This window comes from Chrysemys picta, chromosome 1 (genome assembly GCF_011386835.1).
Source record: "Chrysemys picta bellii isolate R12L10 chromosome 1, ASM1138683v2, whole genome shotgun sequence".
In the NCBI taxonomy this organism is placed as follows: domain Eukaryota; kingdom Metazoa; phylum Chordata; order Testudines; family Emydidae; genus Chrysemys; species Chrysemys picta.
The window spans coordinates 188,439,861-188,461,932 of record NC_088791.1 but is presented as its reverse complement, the minus strand read 5'-3'; the positions used below and the strand labels follow the sequence as shown (position 1 = coordinate 188,461,932).

At 38.6% G+C, this 22,072-nt stretch overlaps 1 protein-coding gene across 1 annotated transcript in view; it reads left to right on the top strand.

Moving 5' to 3' along the window:
* Positions 1-415: 415 nt before the first annotated feature.
* Positions 416-22,072, top strand: part of LTN1 (listerin E3 ubiquitin protein ligase 1) — a 44,258-nt gene continuing 22,601 nt past the window's right edge. The window contains exons 1-13 of the mRNA XM_008165278.4: positions 416-574; positions 4,622-4,825; positions 5,473-5,571; positions 7,960-8,190; positions 9,074-9,126; positions 9,964-10,144; positions 10,971-11,144; positions 14,733-14,923; positions 15,483-15,630; positions 16,089-16,877; positions 17,503-17,544; positions 18,683-18,875; positions 20,287-20,526. Coding sequence (XP_008163500.2) covers positions 533-574; positions 4,622-4,825; positions 5,473-5,571; positions 7,960-8,190; positions 9,074-9,126; positions 9,964-10,144; positions 10,971-11,144; positions 14,733-14,923; positions 15,483-15,630; positions 16,089-16,877; positions 17,503-17,544; positions 18,683-18,875; positions 20,287-20,526 — 2,587 coding nt within the window. The 5' untranslated portion in view covers positions 416-532. The remainder of the gene's footprint in view (positions 575-4,621; positions 4,826-5,472; positions 5,572-7,959; positions 8,191-9,073; positions 9,127-9,963; positions 10,145-10,970; positions 11,145-14,732; positions 14,924-15,482; positions 15,631-16,088; positions 16,878-17,502; positions 17,545-18,682; positions 18,876-20,286; positions 20,527-22,072) is intronic.

Below are 22,072 nucleotides of genomic sequence, written 5' to 3'. Positions count from 1 at the left end.
TCCCTGGCCTCATTATTAAGGACAAAAGCAAAAACGTGTACCCAGTGTACCCTGGAGGCATGAAATCCAGACGGGACATAAAAACCTAACATTTATTATTTGTTAAAAAAAAAAAAACCAACCTCCTGATTTTTAAGGCCGTTGATGATTTGGGGGACCTGACTCCTGTTTTTCCAAGTGCCGGTCATTGGCGATGGTGGTGGAAAAGCGACCAGACCATGGTAGCCTCCCCGGACGCGGGGGCGCGTTGTTGTGGCAGGGAAAGCGGGGGGTGCCCCCAGGGCTCACGGGCCCCGCGGGTCTGGGGGCACCAGCCCGAGGGGGGCTCCGGGCTCAGCGTGGGGCGGGCGGTGCAGGCAGCGGAATCTCCCCTCCCCCCGCCATGGCACGGTCCCCACCCTCCTCCGCGCCTGGGGGAGGCTCCCCGGCCTACAAGCGCCGCCCCCGCCCCGGCCGCTCCTCCCCGCCCGGCCCGGCCCGGCTGTCTGCGGGTCCCACTCCGGCCACTTCCTGCTGCGCCGCCTTCGCCGCCATGGGGGGGAAGAACAAGCAGCGAACCAAGGGCAACGTGCGGGTGAGTCCGGGCGGCGGCCCCTCACCTTGTGGGGGGGTCCAGGCCGCTCCAACCCCCAGGAGCAGGGGGTTGACTGGCCCCTTCCCCAGCCTGTGCGGTGGGGGACGTCTAGGCCTGGGGGGAAAGCGGCGGTGTCACCCCCTTCCCTTCCCTTCCCCTGGTCTGCCCATGGGGTCCCAGCCCCACAGCCATGGGGCATGCGTGCCTGGGAGTGACACTGGGCCCGGGGTCTGCCCCACAGGGTGATCGGCCTTTGGAAGAGAAGAGCAGGGGGCTGGGACACTCCTGCTCACCTGAGACTGGAGATCTTCCTAACAGGTGTTACCCAGCCCAATCTAAGCTGCCAGGGTCAGGGCTGTGCTAGAAAAGGTTCACCAGTGGCAAACCCGGCCGGTGGCGATGCACAGTATATGGGCAAATAAGTGCTTTTCTGGGTGTTGTTCATAACCATTACCCCCAATGAAATAAACCATACTAACAAAAACATGTTTATGCTGGGACAACCGCAGCTACACGAGGGCTTTTGGTCGTATACCAATGTTGCAAAAAACCATATCCTTAGCCAACATGGCTACATCCCCAAAAATGTCTAGTGTAGTCTGGTCTAAAGAGCAATAGTGCTTGCTTACATGCTTGAGGGAATAATTCCTTCCTTTGCAGGAGTCGGTGGGTGGAATTCTGTGGCCTGTGTTAGGAGGCCAGGAGATCAGAGGTCCCTTCTGGCCATAATCTGAAATGTTACACAGGTTCACAGGCCATACTCTAAAGCAGTGGTTCTCAATATATTTACCATTGTGGGCTGCATATGCATCTTTCTATGTGTTACATGGGCCATATGTCCACACAATATATATACTAGCTGTATGGCCCTGAGGATGTCACATGGGCCACATCTGGTTGCTGATTGGGCCACAAGTGGCCATGGGCCTCATGTTGAGAACCACTGCTCTAAAGTCTGTTATCGTCCACCAGGAAATAATTGGCTACCCAAATTTGTATGCCTGCTCTCACTTTTTTGTTAATTCACATGGGGACCATGACCTGCAGCCAACCGGTGTAAAACGAAGCAGGTAGAAAACCCTTTTATATTTAAATTGGGGATGCAGCTTGCAGAGACTCAGCAAGCAATGTGACCATCCTGAAATACAGTACTGCCTTCAGGCGCCTGTCATCTCCATAGGTGGATTCTTGTCTGCTAGTAGAACTGGCAGGACTAGCATGATTGCCTGGTGTAAGATGGTGACTTTTCATTGGGGCTAGTCATATGCGAAGTTAAGTATGTGCATAAACGTCTGTGGGCTCATGACCTCATTTCCTCTGTTGCTTGTGCAGGCCTTTTCAGACAGCTGTGGGTAAGAGACTTCTTTTAAGAAGAGAAAGATGTGATCACAAATTGGCACAGGTCTTGAACTAATGTAGTATCTGTAATTACACTTAATTTATTTTAAATGTACAAGTTTTCAGCTTCTGTTCTGTATAGGCTCTTCTAGTGCCACATCAGCATGGTATCTGAGGCCAAGATTCACAGAGGTATTTAGTTTCAGTGGAAGGTAGGAGCCTAGATATAGAACCCTGCAAATCTGTAGATATCCACTTTATATCTGCAGATATCGACGAACCATGTTTGTGGATTGTGAATGGAAGCAGATCCAAATTTTATATGTAGAGCACTGCAAATCTGCGGATATCCGTCGACCATGTTTGCGGATCGGATGCGGATACAAATTTTGTATCCGCACAGGGCTTTACCTAAATACCTCTGTGGATCTGGACCTGAGTGCAATCCAGAAGTGATGTGACATCTATCATGTGTGGTTTGTTCATTCTCTTCCCAGGGGAAGAATTATGTGTGCAGTGTAATGTTTAGTTTGGGTAGGTTTTTTTTTTAAATATGTACACACTGCTATGTGTTTATATTAGGGAAGACAAAGGAACGCTGGGAAATGCATCATTATGACAGATTTTAAATTCACAGAAATTACTCAGTTCAAAGTTATGGTGGCCACATCAAGTGTAGCTTAGCCACCATGTCTGTAGTAATTTTATGCCTAATGATCACAACATTTCTATTATTATTTGTTTTTTGTTTTTTTAAAAGAAAACAACAACTTGTGAAAGTTAACTGATACTTTGCTACACTTTTGCTGAACCTTAGGAACAAGGGATGTTAATTAATTGAAGTTAACTCAAGTGATTAACTCAAAATAAATTAATTTGATTAAATAAATTAATTGTGATTCATCACAATTTTAATTGTCCTGTTAAACAATAATAGAATACCAACTGAAATCTATTAAAAATATTTTGGATACTTTTCTACATTTTAAAATATATTGATTTCAGTTACAACACAGAATACAAAGTGTATAGTGTTCACTGATGACCCTTGTTTAAAAAAAAAAAAAAAAAGCCGTAATTAAATTTGTGACTGACCTCCTTGGGGGAGAATTATATGTCTCCTGCACTATGGTTTTACCACATTCTGCCATATATTTCATGTTCTAGCAGTTTTCGATGACAACCCAGCACATATTGTTTGATTTAAGAACACTTTCACTGCAGATTTGACAAAACACAAAGAAGGTACTAATGTGAGATTTCTAAAGATAACTACAGCATTCGACCCTAGGTTTAAGAATTTGAAATGCCTTCCAAAATCTGAGAAAGATGAGGTGTGGAACATGCTGTCAGAAGTCTTAAAAGAGCAATGCTTTGATGCAGAAACTACAGAACTGGAACCACCAAAAAAGAAAATCAACCTTCTGCTAGTGGCATCTGACTCAGATGATGAAAATAAACGTGCGTCAGTCCACACTGTTTTGGATCATTATCAAGCAGAACCAGTCATCAGTGTGGAAGCATGTCCTCTGGAGTGGTGGCCGAAGCATGAAGGAGCATATGAATGTTTAGCATATCTGGCATGTAAATACCATTTAACTTCGGCTACAACCGTTCTATGCAAACACGTGTTCTCCCTAACAGGTGACATTGTAAATAAGAAGTGGGCAGCATTATCTCCCATAAATGTAAACAAACTTGTTTGTCTTAGTGATTGGCTGAACAAAAAGTAGGACTGAGTGGACGTGTAGGCTCCAAAGTTTTACATTGTTTTGCAGTTATGTAACCAAAAAATAATAATCTACGTTTGTAAGGTGCACTTTCATGATAGATTGCACTACAGTACTTGTATCAGGTGAATTGAAAAATACTATTTCTTTGATCTTTTTTTACAGTGCAAGTATCTGTAATAAAAAATACTATAAAGTGAGCGCTGTACATTTTTTATTCTGTGTTGTAACTAAAATCAATATATTTGAAAATGTAGAAAACATCCAAAATATTTAAATAAATGGTATTCTATTATTGTTTAATAGAGTGACTAAAACTGCGACTAATCACAATTATATTTTTTAATCTCTTGATTAATCGTAATTAATTTTTTTAATAATTTGACAGTCCTATTTGGAACCTCTAGATCTGCTGCGGAACACCTCAAAACATCAATCTTTTTGGAACATCTGGTCTCAATGCCTTAAAGAAGTGGGAGACACTGATTAAAATAAGCACAGGATTAACTTCACTGGAACAAGTTAGAGGAGAAGCTAAACTAAAGAAAAGCAATCATTTTCAATAATAATTCAACAAGTCATGTGACATTGTGATGTACCCCATTCCCCTAAATCTTCTCTGGCCCCCTTTGTATTTGTTGCTGATTTGGGGTTTGTTTGTTTTTTGCTCTTTGGGTTAATTTTATATTGTGAAAATTAATGAAAATATTGAACCTACGGTTGAAAAATAAAATTACCATTTCAGATTTCTCTACTTAAAGCCCTGGTAGAATTTCTTAATGATAAGGCATATAATGTGAAACTTTTTCCATGGAGCAGCAGATCAATTATAAGACACAAACCTGCAGGGTCATTTCTTCAAGTGTGATGATTTAGATTGTGCATGAAAATGGTTTCCAAAACCAACATTTCAGTAAGAAATAAAATGGTTTAAAAGGACATGAATAATTAATTGACTTCTCTCTCTTGGTTATATCAGCCCTCCAGCAGTGGCAGAGCTGCAGAGCTTCTTGCCAAGGAACGTGGAACAGTGCCTGGGTTTATTGGCTTTGGAACATCTCAGAGTGATCTAGGATATGTACCTGCAGTCCAAGGAGCAGAAGAAATAGACAGCCTTGTAGATGCTGATTTTCGAATGGTGCTGCGAAAACTCTCCAAAAGAGATGTCATAACAAAATTAAAAGTATGTGTATCCTATATCCCTTAGTTTACTTTTTAAACATCCTTTAAGAGAAAGATAACTTGAAAGTTTATAGGGTGAAATCCTGGTTCCACTGAAGTTATTGGTAAAACTCCCATTGACTTCAGTGAGATCATGGTTTAAGCCATAGAATCTAAAAAAAAATTGTGACAAAGTTGGATGTAACAAGCGTACATTTGAGACATCTAGTTCTAATATTCATTTGTGCAAGGGTTCTTTTGATATTTTGCTTGGGAAGGGGAATATTTTTGTGTAAAGTGCTAGAAAGGAATCTACTAAAATAATCAATTTTACTTTCACGCTAGCAAACTCCATAGCATATACTGTAATTTGTTTAGCATCTTTGAAATACTTTTTGTATGCCTCGAAAGCTTGATTTTGATTGTATGCAGTTTTAAGATGTTTTGGAAGACCTTTAGAAAGGTCTGTCATCTGATTCTGATGCAAAGAGGATTTGCAAGAGTAACTCCAGTTAACTAGAGTTTTTAGACCCAATTGCAAGAAGTGAACCAATTTCTAGTTTCATGAGAATTACAGTACCAGGCACTAGTTGGTAAATTTAGTAAATTTTAAGATATACATTCACCTGCAATTTTTCTAATCCCACGCTGTTGGTATTTTGATTTTAGGCTATGCAGGAGTTTGGGGCGATGTGTAAGGAAAGAGAATCAGAAGTTGTTAAAGGTGTTCTTCCTTACTGGCCAAGAATTTACTGTAAAATCTCACTTGTAAGTATTAAAGGACTTAGGTTATGACAGAAGTAAACCAACAAATAAAATTGCTCTGGGCAGTTTCTGTGGTAATCCACAAGGCAATCAGATCGATACACCTAATTGTATATTTTTGTGGGTTGGCTAGTTTTCAAAAAAAACTTTTAGAACTCGGAGAAAAGCACTTGGTCCTAAGTGGTTGGGACGCATCATCAGGGCAATGTGGGGAAGTTTTCATTGCTCATGCCTGTGCTGTGCCTGCTCTATGGATAGAAGCTTTTAATCACTAGCATCTTAAATGAACATTATCCAGGTTTTTCAGCTTCAGGTTTCAACATAAGAAAGCTCTTTGTCCACATACATGCTTATGTAGTCAATGAGAACATCCACAGTTCTATGAGATAGGATACATAATTTAAAGAATATAAAGCCTCATGATTTAGGGCATAAACAGTTCTCCAACAGGAGTTAGGAAGAAACGTCACCTGTGGATCGGTTACTCCATAATTGTCCTTTATAAGAATTCTAGCATATTTCTCTGAAGCATCTGGCACTATTGGAGGTAGGATACTGGAATAGATGGATGTCTGTTCTGATGTGTTTCAGAAATTCCTATATTCTTATTAGGAACCATGGAACATAAAAAATCTACTAATATATCAGTGCCAACAAATGCTTGAGATTTACAAATCCAATTATGCATGGGTTCATGCAGACTCCCAGATGTTTTTATGCTAATGAGAAAAGTTTCTTAATTGAAGGCAGTTTCCTATTTACCTTTTCTTGTTCTAACCTTTTTTGAACATTAAGGGAAAAATCTAGACATGGATACAATATAAATACAGTCATATATTGTATATTTTATGCTATCCACAGTAGTTAATGGAATCCAAAGATTATAGCTCTTATTTGGTATGCTGCTTTGATGTACGGTTCATGGTTATGTTGGTAAAATAGGACCATAGTCTGCATTTAGGGATTCCAGTGTATTCATATATCAGAGGGGTAGCCGTATTAGTCTGAATCTGTAAAAAGCAACAGAGGGTCCTGTGGCACCTTTAAGACTAACAGAAGTAACTTGCATCTGAAGAAGTGAGGTTCTTACCCACGAAAGCTTATGCTCCCAAGACTTCTGTTAGTCTTAAAGGTGCCACAGGACCCTCTGTTGCTTTTTAGTGTATTCATATTACATCAAAGTATTTGTAATCTTTAGGATACTCTTCAACCTTTGGGAAGGTGTGTAGTGCTGTACACTTATGGAGGTGTAACTAATTTCTCTAATGCAGCTTAATCAATAGAACTGTTCTAAGCAAAGTGTAATATAGCCTCTAAACTAAAGAGACAAATATGCTCTGAACAGAATTGCACTGAAAGTGGTTTGTCTCTCTTGTCTGTATTCCAGCATCTAAAAAAAATCACAGAAATTCTCAAACTCACTTAGACTCATAGACTCATAGACTTTAAGGTCAGAAGGGACCAGTATGATCATCTAGTCTGACCTCCCGCATGATGCAGGCCACAAAAGCTGACCCACCCCCTTTCCCTTGACTCAGCTGTTGAAGTCCCCAAATCCTGTGATTTAAAGACTTCAAGTCGCAGAGAATCCTCCAGCTAGCGACCCCCGCCCCATGCTGCGGAGGAAGGTGAAAAACCTCCAGGGCCTCTGCCAATCTTCCCTGGAGGAAAATTCCTTCCCGACCCCAAATATGGCGATCAGTAGAACCCCGAGCATGCAGGCAAGATTCTCCAGCCAGACCCTCATTGACCATTGATACTATTTACCAGTGATGGCATGCTGTTGATTAATTGACTAAAATCACGTTATCTCATCAAACCATTCCCTCCATAAACTTATCAAGCTTAATCTTCTCTTGTCATAGATGATTCAAAGTTGTTTTAAGATATGATTCCTCTATTTCCTATCCCCACTCTCTTTGATGACAATACTGTTAATATAGAAAGGTTATTTAAGAAATTGAAGGGCATTCCTATGATGAAGATTGGATTCTGCAATCTGTATTCAAGCTAATGGTCCCATTAAGGTCACTGAATCAACAGGATTATTTGCATGATTAACAATTAATACTAAAAGTTAGAAGATATATGCCCCAAATCAATTATTAGTTCTTAAGACTTTACTTCTAGATATTATTAACTGAAATGTTTTGCATTGTTTATGACTAATATTTTCTCATTTCATTAATGAAAAGGATGGGGGATTAGTGAATATAAGCCTTTAGGTTTGGGATATAAGGACTCAATTTGAAACCATACAACTGAATACAGACAACTTTTTGTTTTGAGCGGGGGGAGTTGGGACATGATAGCAGAGCAAAAGAATTTGTGTTTTGGTATTCTTGGTATCAGAGAATGTATTTCTTTTAAAAAATCTTTATTTTAAAACAGGATCATGACCGCCGTGTTCGAGAAGCAACACAGCAAGCTTTTGAGCAACTTATTCTTAAAGTAAAGAAACACTTGGCTCCTTATTTAAAAAGTATCATGGGATACTGGCTGATTGCTAAGTGTGATACTTACTCCCCTGCAGCATCGGCAGCTAAAGTGGCATTTGAGACAGCTTTCCCTTCAAGTAAACAACCTGAAGCCGTAGCATTTTGTAAGGAAGAAGTTCTGAATGTGAGTTTAGAGAATACTATGTCCTTAAAGCTTTATGCAAGTAGTTGTCATCTGTTAATGAAGAGAGAAGGTTTTTTTTTCTTGCAAATGTTAACTCATGCATTCTTTGCATTTGCATTCAGAAAGGTATACTCTCTTCTCAACTGAAACTGCTATTAATGCTAATGGAGATTGAGACGAGGATACATTCCCCAATATCTCCCTTAATTTTTCATACACACTGAGGCTGCATGGGTCTGTAGAGCTATGTGGATGTATAGGAACTAATTTCTTTGCTATGCATTTCCATATGCACAGCAGATGATGCTCAGTCACCAAGTGTGTTCCAAACAGTACTTACCTGTCACTGACAACAGATGCTGGCAAAATGTTCAGCTGAACTGGTTTAACTGAAGTAGTAGTCTGGAAAAATTTCCGAAAGCGTGGTTGTACCTTGTGCTGTGCAAGATGTATATACACTAGGAAATCTATGTCTGGAGCAGAACCATTTGAAGTATGGAAAAATTAGATTATAAGATTGATGGTTTGTGATTACAAAGCCTTGATATAGAGTTTAAAAAAAAAAAATTAAATTCTGGAGATATGGGACTACTTGCTGTCAGAACAGTGGCTGTATGGTCTAACTGTGGTCAGATCATGGGACTAGGAGTCAGGAAACCAAAGTTCTGACACTGGCTCTGTCATTGTCTCATATGACCTGGGTTGGTCAATTCACCTGTCTTTACCTTTGTTTCCTCATTTGTAAAATGTGCCTAATAACTAGCTGCCTGCATCAGAGGGATGTTGAAGCTTCATTATTTTGTGCTTACTCTCATGTGACTAACTTATAGCTTGTGGTTAACTTTCACCTATGAAAAAATATGATCTCATGTATTTTATCTAGATACTACAAGATCACCTTCTGAAAGAAACACCTGATACGCTCAGTGACCCACAGTATGTTTTTCTACTTACAAATTTGTAGTTTAAAAGTTTAATTTTTCTTTCAAAAATTGTATTCTGTTAATTTCAATAGATGTAAAATGTATTTCACAAGGGAACAAGTGTTAGATTTTTGCAGAAAATAATAAGTACATTATACTGAAGATATATTATGCCTTATGCAATTCTATAGAAAATATTGTTTTTTTCTAGGAAAGTGCCTTTTTCTATACTTCACATCAAGCCTGTACAACTAGGCTGCCACACCAGCCTGTATTTCACTAAACTACCATGGGTGGCAATTGTGCTTGGGAATCTTGCTAGAACTGTGCTTTTGGGCTAGCAGCACACTTAACCCTGTGTCGTGGTGGGGAACAAAGCCAGGCAGCAGCAATGATGGTGGTGGCGGCTAAAATTTTCAGAAGCACCTAAAAACTCAAGTGTCTAAATTCTGTTGACTTTTAATGAGATTTAGGCATCAAAATTCCTAATTCACTTCTGAAAATTTTACCCATTGTCAAGTAATTCTTTCTATCTGATTCATGTGTATCATTGAGTATCTGGAGGACAGAATCGCTTGACACAAGGAGGAGACAACAAAAGAAGGGGAAAATGAACTTCTGAAAATACTGTTTTAGCTAGAATTTTGCAATGTAAATGTGTTTAGTGTTTAACACACATACACAACTTATGGAAAGTTCAGTGTAGTTATATACACACTGCTGCAATCTCTAGGAAGAATCCTAGGATTTTCTTACCAAATCATACGAGAAGCCCATTAACGAATATGAATATACACATTTTGCTAGTTTTCAATTAATGCTTTAAACTTGTCTTTGTTTTTTACCTGAGAACTGTACCAGAGGAAGAAAGGGAAGCCAAATACTTTCGAATTCTGACATGTTCCTTGTTAGCCTTAAAGAAGTTGCTTTGCATGTTGCCAAAGGACGAGATTCATTCACTGGAAGAAAAGCTAATACCCCTTCAATCTCAGAACAAATTTTGGAAATATGGCAAGCACAGTGTACCTCAGGTATCTGAACCTTTTTATACCATCTTTATTTGTATAGGCTTTTTCTACAAAAGCAACACTTGAAAACTTAGGGCACTAAGCCATCCCCAATATTGTGGAAGAAAGAAAGAACCAGGTGCCTTGCCCAACTGTGTTTAAAACAGTCTTCCAATCACAAGACACATTGGCCCTGCTATAGGCAAACAAGTGTCCGAGCAATCTCCTCCAATATGTTCATTTGTTCCTTTGAGGTAGGCATCTCCTTATTTGGAATTTGCGGCTGAAACACAGCCCTTTAAAATTCTTGTTGAAGAAGCAAGCTCCATAAACTTATGGATACATTTAGGCAGGTAATTTTCTAAATTATTTGATTGACCTTTATTCTGCCAAGAATTGTTGTTTGTGTTTATCAGTGCAGAACAACTACAGCATTGCATTTCAGTGTTGCATAAAATGATTCGTTTAGTCTGGCAAAGCATTTCGGGATGCTTATGGATAAAAGGTACGCCATAAAAGGAAGATAAGCATTCTGCATAATGTTGTACTTTTAAAAACATATATAATCTTCTCTTCCAGTATATGGTCTATTAAAAAACTTTTGTCACGTAATGTCCCTATTTAAAAAAATTTTTTACAGCTCTGTGCACTAACTGAAAATTTGTTTTGATTTTTGAGTGTGCTAAAAGTAGTATTTCAGACATGCCTATGTTGATATACCATTTCTTTTTAAAGTAAATCACAGTATGTAATTAACAAGCATGGGGAAATTAGACCTTTGATTTGTAGAAGTGAATAAATATTGTAATCCATGGTTATTGAAATATTTTGTTTTTGTGGCTTACTTTAGGTTCGCTCAGCTTTTTTTGAGTTAGTTTCTACTTTCTGTCAGCTCCTTCCTGAATCAATGAAAGTTGAAGCACCAAGAGTTTGTCCTGCAGTTCTTCTTAGTATTGATGACAGTGATGCAGTGGTGTGTCCAGCTCTTTGGGAAGCTGTGCTTTACATCCTTGTTACCATTGAGGTAATGTAGGAAACTGAATGAGAACTTCTTTTCGTTATAAGTCAGAGGCTAGTGGTCTGTTCAAATATTTCAGACTTAACCTTTCACATCATACCAGTGCCATCGGGTTGGGGTTAAGCGGAAGATATCATCAGTTTAAAATAAAGTAACCCCTGTGCACCCCTTAGTACTACTAAGCGCACGCACACACACACACACACACACACACTCTCTCTCTCTCTCTCTCTCTCTCTCTCAGGACCTGATTTTCAGAGGTGCTCAGCACTCACAGCTCCATTAAAAGTAAATAATTGTGTGTGTCCACCATCTCTGAAAAGCAGAAAGGAATTTAGCGTGTAATTAAAATGAAGTTGTGACATTTAAGAACTTCATAAGTATATAAAATAGCTTTTAAAAATACAAATATTTCTCTGTTGAATTATTTATTAGAATTTATAAAAAATGATGTGCAAGTTGTTCTTTAGTCACTGTTTAGTTAGAGCCTGATACTGTAGCCACTCCACTCCTCAGATAAAATCCTGGTTTCATTGAAGTCAATGGAAATTTTCCATTGACTTCAATGGGGCCAGAATTTCATTTAGTAATTCCATAGTGTCCTTTTTGTAATTGGTGTTTGATGTATCTTGTAATTGTTGGTATGACCTATAATCATGTATGAAAATAGCCTTCTGTTTATTCATATATTATCAGTACAAATAATAAATGTAACTTTGATGATTTTTTTTCCCCTAGAATATTTTTTGTGCCTTTTGGCTTTCATTCAAAATGCAGTGTTGTAGCTGTTTTGGTCCCAAATTATTAGAGAGGCAAGGTGGGTGAGGTAATATCTGTTATTGGACCAACTTCTATTGGTGAGAGAGACAAGCTTTCGAGCTTACACAGAGCTCTTCTTCAGGTCTGGGAAACTTACTCAGGGCTGGTCTACACTTCAGTGAAGATGCTACTACACCGATGGGAGAAGGAAGGCAGGGGGGAAAGCAACTGGCGGGAATTGTTAGTTGGTTATAGATTATTTTAATAAGCCAGACATACAGTCTATTCAGTCCATGATTTTTGGTGTCTAGCAAAATTATGAATTTAAGCTCCCAGGCTCATCATTTGAAAGTGTTGTGCAGGATTTTTTTGAGGATGAGGACTGAGAGGTCAGATTTCGCTTTGTGAAAAGTGTTCACCCACAGATGATGTGGGGGGAGGGGTTGTCTTTTATCATTTTCCTGTGTGAGCTTATTTGAGAGCGTAGTGTCTGTCTGGTTTCACCCACATAGTTGCTATTGGGGCATTAGTGCACTGGATGAGGTACACCAATATTGTGATAGCCATATGTAGGACTCATGAATCTTTACAGGTGTGTTGTCGGGGGTGTTGATCATTGTAACAATGGAGATTTGTCTGCAGGTTTTGCATCTGTTGTTCTGGCAGGTTCTAGTGCCGCTTTGAGTTGGTGCGTCCTGGTCTGTGGGGAGCTTAGTTCTGATGATGAGCTTGGAGAGGTTGGGGGCTTGTTTGAAAGCCTGAAGAGGGGATTCAGGAAAGTATGGGTTGTAGTTGTTTGATGATACTCTGTATGGGTTCCAGTGGGGGGTGGTAGGTGACAACTAGGTGTGTGCAGTTGGAGGGGGTTTTATTTCGGTATTGAACCAGGTTCTCTCAGGGTATTCCATGATGTGATCTACTTCTTCTGGCCTTCAAACAACCTTCCAATCTCTCCAAGCTCATCAGCACAAGCATGGACTGAATAAAGACACTGGATTTAGGAAAACAACAAGGAGTCTGGTGGCACCTTAAAGACTAACAGATTTATTTGGGCATAAGCATAAGCTTCGGATGCATCCGAAGAAGTGAGGTTTTTACTCACGAAAGCTTATGCCCAAATAAATCTGTTAGTCTTTAAGGTGCCACCAGACTCCTTGTTGTTTTTGTAGACACAGACTAACACGGCTACCCCCTGATACTTGACTGGATTTAGGGTTTATTACAACAATCTATAACCCACTAACAACCCGCCTGCCCCCCTTCCCCCCCCCGCTACTTCCCATTCCCTCCCTCCCTTTCCTCCCTATGACTGGAAGGGTGTTAATGGGTCACTTCACTTTGAATGGTCCATTGAAATGTGCGCTAACTACTTATGCTAAACAATCTGTTCCACCTTGTATTTAACTGTGACACTCTGAAGCCAGGTCTAAACTACAGACCTGTATTGGTATAATTACATCACTCTGGGTAGACCTAACACCCTATGTAGACAGCGCTATGTCAATAGCAGAGCTTCTCCCATCAACATAGTTACTGCTTCTCGGGGAGGTGGATTAACTACGCCAACAGGAGAAGCGCTTCCATTGACATAGGAGCATCTTCACTGAAGCGCCACAGCAGTGCAGATGCAGCACTGTACATGAAGAGAAGCCCTGAGTAAGTTTGCCATACCTGAAGAAGAGCTCTGTGTAAGCTCGAAAGCTTGTCTCTCTCACCAATAGGAAGCTGGTTTAATAAAAATATATACCGTATATACTCATTCGTTATAAGCTGACCCCCAAGATGGATAAGTAAAAATAGCGAAAACTGTATGACCCTTTCATAAGCCAACCCTATTTCAGGGGTTGGAAACCTTTGGTTCCCAGCCCGTCAGGGTAAGCCGCTGGCGGATCGGGATGTTTTGTTTACCTGAAGCGTTCGCAGGCACGGAGCCCCTCAGTGAACCATGGCCACAAGGAGCTGAAGGGCTCCATGCCTGCAGACGCTCCAGGTAAACAAAACGACAATGTATTAGATATTCAATTCAATGATTCCATAGAGTTTAAAATCATCAAATTTTGGTGTAGACCCATTTATAAGCCGATCCCCGCTCTTTGATGCGTCACTTTTTTACCAAAAATATTCAGCTTATGAACGAGTATATACAGTACATATAGTTGATTTGTCACAGTTCATAATTTAAAACTCACTGCAAAATACTAATACTTATAACTGTAGTGACTCTTTATGAGACCTAATACTTGTTTTTTGGAGGTGGTGAGTTAAACCTGGGACTGTCATAAAAGTAGCAATATATTATAGTAAGCTATTTTACAAAGCAATATTATGGGTCAAAAGATCACTCAAGACAAAACCTTCTTGATTTAAGTTGATTACCCAGAAGATCTCTGCTGTGTTAAAACAAGATTTTGTTCTGAAGTCTGCTAAATCTTAAAATTTGGGGGAGGGATAGCTCAGTGGTTTGAGCGTTGGCTTGCTAAACCCAGGATTGTGAGTTCAATCCTTGAGGGGGCCACTTGGGGATCTGGGGCAAAATCAGTACTTGGTCCTGCTAGTGAAGGCAGGGGGCTGGACTCGATGACCTTTCAAGGTCCCTTCCAGTTCTAGGAGATGGGATATCTCCATTAATTTCTATTTCTTTTTCTTAAAATTCACTAATTTAAACAGAAATATTTAGAGAGAAAATGAGTTTTAAAAATACTCAGGGCAATTTAGATTTGGTAATAGCTTGCTCTTACTGCAATGTAGGGAGCTAGACCAGATGACCCACCTGAGAGCTCTTCCAAACCAACTGAGTCTGGTTTAATTTATTCCTGTAATTATTTCTTTCTGTAGGACTGTTGGAGTCACGTAAATGCCAAAAAAGGAGTTCTGCCAAAATTATGGACAGTACTTCGAGAAGGCGGACGAGGTCTAGCTACTGTTATATATCCTAATCTCTTGCCATTGATTAGCAAGGTACCTCATGGCATTACAGAACCAAAGCTGGACTTTTACAGGACTTTTTTCAGCTCAATAATTCAAGGGTATGTGCCACAAATTCATGATATTGGATGAAATATTTATTATAATAATTATTTATGTTTGGAAACAAATCAAAAGAAGGTTACGTTACTTAAACCATTTTAAAATATGTAGATATCAGAAACTGAATTCTGTAAACTGTCTGCCTGTCTCCTCCTTCCTGCTATGATCCCTTGTCCCTTTCTCTCTTCAAGACTGCACACAAAAAACATAGGTTTAAAAAGTGGCACTATATTGGGTGCATTTAAAACTTTAGATTCAATTAAATAGTAGAGGCTGCATTTGTCTGTTGAGCCACAAATGTGTTTCATCCTTCATTGTATTTTTATGAATAAGTAAACTAGGCTAAAGAGCAGCATGCTTAAATGCCCATGTTTCTAGTTGTGATTTATGTAGAACTTGTTTTCCTGAATTTTTATTTTGAGGTCACTTATAGATTTTCTTATCCCTTTTTCCTCAAATGAACAGCACCTATGGTATTACATTAAAGCACTGTAATCAGATTGTAATCAAGGAACAATGACTATTTCTTTTTATGTCTCCTGATTTACATGTATTTAGGTTGTCAAATGAGCGAGCCATAGCTAGCCATTCAGAATGTTCTGCAATTATATCTGCATTTATGGAGTGTTTACGATTTGCCATGCTACAGAATTTAGGTGAAGAAGATGAACAAAAACAAATTCAGCAGATGCTTATATGTGATCAGGTATATATTATGTAAATATTTTAAAAGTTTTTGTTCTCGGTTTTGCAATTTCATAATTTTAACTTGAACAAAACTGTGAAACACTTCAATGCAAATTTATTCACCAATTAAAAACAAATCCCAGAGAATTTAAGGACAAATAATTTTAGCTGTGTTTTTATATCCTCCTTCCCATAAAACCTAACCCTCTGACAGAGTGCGGAATTATTGTATGAAACCTCAATGTCTTTAACAATAAAGTATAAATGTAATGGATAACGGTTTGTACATGTTTAATAGAAGAGTTTGGTTGGGTTAGACATTTTGCTAATTCTGTTTTCAGGATTGCTGTTAAATTGATAATTAATAGATGTTAAACGCTTTGTTTTGCAGAACTTTCTGAGATTGTCAATATTAAAACTATTGTCCAGTTGTGTAAACATTTAGTTACTAAAACTTTCTTGCATTTCTGTTTGTAGTTAATTCCTCTCATTGAAGCTGTGCTTAAAGAGACCAGGTTACAAATTGGTCCATTGTTTTACCAAATAGCAGAAACACTGAGCTCCTGGGAAACAAAGACTGAAATCTTAAATGATGATGGCACAGCTGAAACTTTCCGAAGACTCTTGTCGAATTTCTGGGACAGTCTCTCAAAAATGTATGTACTCCATGTTGATGCAGCAGATGCTGATGAGAAATCTTTGGTTGCTATATCCTGTATGCTACAAATTCTGCAGAGCCCAGAGAGCTCTATGAAACCAAGCAAAAGAAGAACCATAAAGATCAGATTTACAGATGAGAATGAATGTGAAATAAACACAGAGAATGGGAAGCCTGCTGAACTGACAAATAATGGTGAATCTGAAATACTGACTGATCCACCACATAGTTTGTTTCGAAGGAAAGAACCTTTAGAAGATTTAGTCTGTAGCCTTGCTGAACTGAGTATTGTGTATATCAGTGAACAGAAGTCTGATCGGCACTTAAAGTTTCTCTCTGCTCTGCTCAACTCCTTTCCTTCTAGCAGAGTTTTTCAAGTGCTGTTGGAGCAGGAAAATGGTATGAGTGCTGCTCAGACTGAATCCCAGGAAGATGTAAAACTTCAGCATGAAAATCCATCAGTACAGTTTTTGCATCAGAATTTAATAGCTTGGTTGAAAGAAGACTGGAGGAAAGAGACAGATTTTCTGGTTGATATTTTGTATAGTGTCCTTAGGTGTTGTAACAATAATACAGAGCGAAAAAATATTCTTGATGACTTAACTAAGGTAAGGCTTTCTTTTTTACTTTGCAAATAGAAGAATTTGTATAATGACTATCCTGATTTGTGGGCTACAACTGGCAGTGGGAATAATAGTTATTTTGGATCTGGAAAATGTATTCTGACTCAGAATAACTAACATATTTGTTTTGGATAAATATGACAAAAGATGGAATTAAGAGAGTTTGGAATTAGAATGCTAGGAAAGGTGTTATGACATTAATATGTTTATCCCTTTCACTTGACGTAAATATACTATACTGAAAATAATGAATACATCTGAAGATTTTTGTTCCTAAATTGCCATCTTTTTTCTTCGTAAATATCGTAAATATGATTTATAGTATTAACCTGTTCTCTTAACCACAGTTACTTCTACCCATTTTGATCTAGTTGACAGGAGAAATTTATAATTGCCCAATTTATGGCAACCTAATTTCTTTAATTGATTATTGGCTGCTAAATAATCATAATTATGAAAGTAACTTTTGCTCATTACTAAGGCTTGGCAACTTCTACACATCCTTTTCAGAAGTTAAAATTGGACAATAAATAGAGATTGCATTAAGCTTTCTTATCCTAATGGAATATGTTTTATTAACTATATTTTTATTTATTTGTTTTTCCACTAGATGGATCTGAAATGGAGTATTTTCCTACAAGTAATTCAAAAGGTATCTTCTTTGGGAATTTTATTCTTATTTTGCATGCATACTTTTGGATACTTTCCAATCTTTAAGTGATAGGATTTCAGTTAGTTAAACTGGAGTAGACTACAAACTAGTCTCATTTTCACAGTTTGAAAATCTAATAATAATTAAATCTGAAACAGTGCTGTTTTATTATAACTTAAATATAGCACCTCTCTCACAAACCCATGGTAGATAGCATTAGAAACTGAAGCATTTCTTCGGGGGTTTTCAAACTGGGGTTGCTGACAGCCCTGAGCCCCCATTAAATTAAATTATCCCCTTCCCCCTGTTTTTAATTTATATGGGAGGGGGGTCACACTCAGAAGCTTGCTGTGTGAAAGGGGTCACCAATACAAAAAGTTTGAAAACCACTGCATTGCCTGTATTGTAAACTTCCATCTTCAGCATGTCTCATCTCTGATATAGAGGGGCTCCTTGTCCATTCATATATAGAAGTCTCATATGTGGTCAATTGGGTGGCATGTGTTATAGAGATTTCCATTCCCCTGAGCCATTTATTCTCTACAAAACAGCATCACACTGTGCATATATACTTTAGAAAGCATGATGTGTAAATTCAACCACTATTTGGAAACCCCAGAAATACTGACTAATTAGTACCAAGTTATTTTACTTGATAGGCATTTGTATAGCATTTATCACCATATTATCTGAGCAACTCACAAACATTAATACATTCATTCTTGCAACATGCCTGTGAAGTAAAGTATTATTATCCCCATATTTACAGATAGGGAACAGAAGCACAGAGGAATTTGTGTCTTGCCTGAAGTGATATGTGAAGTTGGTAGCAGAGCTGGGAACTGAACCCAGATCTCTTGATGCCCAGTATCAGTGTCATCCCTCCTCACTTATGGATGCCTCACACTTTAAAATTCCTTCCTGTTTTCTATTTTTTATTATTTATAATAATTGGCTCATCACCTAGCAGAATTTTTCCCCAGTATATAATTTGACATTAGTTTCTGGAAAAACGCTGACATTATAACTTGGCATTAATGTATAGGAATGAAGTATTCTCTCTAAAGGCTAATACATACTAATCCTATTTCCTTAAGGTTAGTAACCTTGCAAAAATAGTTGTTTTCTTGTAATTCAGGCATGCTCGGACTCAGTGAAACATTCATTAGTCTCTGGGTGGCTGAAAGGCGACGTACTAGGGGAGAAGCTTGTAATACTAGCAGATGATCTGTGCTATAAGGGTTTGAAAACCACAACAACCTCATCGGAATTGTACTGTTCAGAAAGATGGACCCTCCTGAGCTTGGTATTATCACAGCATGTTAAAAATGGTAGGTGAATTGCTACTTGGGGGGGAGGGGGAAAAGAACTTCTTGAGGTTTTTTACCATATCACATTTTGTAACATCGAGCTGCTTCTCTGTTTATATTTACCTGAGCTAGTATACTATGGTCTTTTAATTTCATTAAAACTAACCTGGAGTAGTGACTTGATATGCTTCATTTTCATGTACACCTCTACCCCGATATAACGCGACCCGATATAACACGAATTCAGATATAACGCGGTAAAGCAGTTCTCGGGGGGGGGGGGGGGGGGGGGAAGGGTTGTGCACTCCGGCGGATCAAAGCAAGTTCGATATAATGCGGTTTCACCTATAACATGGTAAGATTTTTTTGGCTCCCGAGGACAGCGTTATATGAGGTAGAGGTGTACCTGTTAACAGGATTAGTGTTAATCTTCTTTCTTTTTAGATTTTCCAGTTCTCTAAGTTTATAATTCTTTAATGCAAAGATTGGATTTACTAAATGATTGACTGCAGAATAGACCATATCATCTGAAGTTTACTGTTCAAAAAGTAGTGTCAAATCAGAAGGGTTATGGATCCACATCTGAGCCCTCTGACCTCAGACAATAGAAGCAATTTATAAGTCCTAAGTCTGCTTATTTGGGGCACATACATTGAGAGATGTATGCTACACCTTTGTGAGTAACTACCTGTTCCAACTGTTGCTTCTCTTGTGTGGCAAGTGTAATATACACCTCGGTATTAATGAGTTTCATATTCAGGTGTATTATCCAATTTTAAAGTCAATGTATTTATAATGCTATCATTTTGTTTAGCTTGCTAGCATTTATTAAAATGCTTGCCCTAATGTTCCGTAATTTATTTGAAGGCTGGGTTCTTTTTGGTGCCCAAGAAGTGGTTCATAATTTCCCAAGAGATGCACCAGTAAGATGAATGCATACTGTAGAATAGATAGATCTTCATAATACTATTGTGTTTTGCTGCTGGGTCCCAGAGGACGGTGCAGGAAACTTGCTTGCAGAAAAGTAATTAGTCAGACTTGCTGGCTTAAAAGTCCTAATGCAGTGCTCCAGGATTGAATGTTTGCCCTATCATGAGTCAGTGTCAGGCATTTCAGGGGATGGCTATGGAACTGGAGGTATTGCTGCACGTATACCATTCATTTTGTGCAAAGTGCTTGTGTAACAAACTACCAAGAATATGTTGGGTGTGTTCCATCAGGTGTTGAAGACCTAGGACATCTTTGACTAAAGTAAAATGAATCAAGCTGTAGCACATACAAAATTAAAGCAGACTCTCCCCTTAATCTTGCTTTCAATATTAGTGAATCTGGAAAAACAGGCAGACACTGTTTATAGCATCTGATGGCTTCTGTAGGATCTTACTTGTCACAGAGTAATCATAAAGTCTTTTTTTTTTTTTTTTTTAAATAGAGTCCTTGATTGGTGACATTTATGTTGAAAGAATTATTGATAAACTTCAAGCAGCTCTTTCAAAAGCTAAGGATCTTTCTGAAGCTGGAAATACTGAACCATCAGTATCATTCATATGTGACGTAGCCTCTAACTTTTTCAGCTCAGTTAAAGGGTGCTTACTGATGCCATCTTCCGAAGACTTGTTGTTCACTATTTTCCAACTGTGTGCTCAGAGCCAGGATGCTACACACTTGTCAGGTAACCCAGTGCAGGAATTACTTTGTAAACTAAAATCTGACTTTAGAACATTTATTTTTCTGATTTTATTTGCAGATGTGTTTAATGTTGGTTTGTATTAAAGGTTGATCTTCAGGGCAATAGTAGAGAAAAGCCACCTCCAGAAATTTAAGGTTTTGTGCAAAAAACTCCACAACATATTACCCAAGTAATATCCACATAAAGTGGGATCAGTGTTTCTCAACTGGTCAGTTATAACTAGAGCTGTGTGACGTTTTTCAGATGAATAATTGCAGTTTCTGATTGACCAAAACTATTCTCAAATTTATGTCTAATTTGCCAAATAGTTTCAACGAAATTGAAGAAGTTATAACATTTTGGTAATGTTGAAACATTTTGTTTTGATCTGAAAACTTTATTTAGACTTTCAGACATTTTGACAAAAGTGAAGGAGAAGATTCAGGAACAGGTGCTGATGTGGTACTTCCCTTTTACACTGTGGCCCATTTGTCAGGGCACTCACTTAGGATATGGGAAACCTGGATTCAGTTCCCCCCTCTACCTGATGAGGAGGAGGGATCTGAGTCTCCCACATTGCAGGGGAGTGCCCAAGCTACTGGTCTATGGGATATTTTGATATGGGGCTTTCTCACTCTCTTCTCGTGAAGCTGTTCTACTTTTTTATAAATAATTAGTCATTAGAGCCAGGACTTGAACTTGGGTCTCCCTTCTCTCTGGTGAGTGCCCTAATCCCCAGGCTATAGAGTCATTTTTGCTTTCTTTTCCTAGTCCATGATGACAACAGATAGTCATAGAATGACTATGAATTGTTACTGAGAATGACAATGGATAGTCATTGGGCCAGGTTGCGTGTTGAAGGAGATGTTGCCTGTAGGACCTGTGCCTTATTTGTTGAAGAAATTGGAAGATGTGGAATAAATGAAGGAAGGGATTGCAGGAAAAGGAAGGAGGGTCTCATGGTTAAGGCAGTTGAATGCTGCCCTGGGGAATTGGAGTCTGTCCCTGCGTCTGCCACAGAGTTCCTGGGTGATGCTAATCAAATCGCATCATGACCACCTGTTTAAAAAAAAAAAAGGGGAAAAAAGTTTGGTATAGCAGTGTGTTTTCATTTTCTGGACGCTTGATTTGAGACTACAGTATCTGATTTGCTGAGAACTAGGATCTGATTTGCTAAATACGCACAGTTGCAACTGAAGTCAATGAGAGCCGTGCTTTGAACATTGCTGTATAATGCTTTGAACTCTGAAAAATCAGGTTTTATGCATCTCAAATTGGATACTCAAAATTAGTGAATACTTTTTATCTTAATCTCTCTGTGCTTTAGTTCCCCATCTGTAAAATGCTACACCCTTATCTCACAGGGGTATTGTAAAAATAAATTCATTAGTATTTGTGAAACACTCTGATAATATAGTAAAGAGCACCACAGTGAAGCCCATGAAGAAATTAATAATTTTGTTTTTTAGAACAGAGTTTGCATAGTGTGAAATAAATAAAGCCTGGGATCACATGTTGAACAACGAGGAGGAAATAAAATATTGAATGG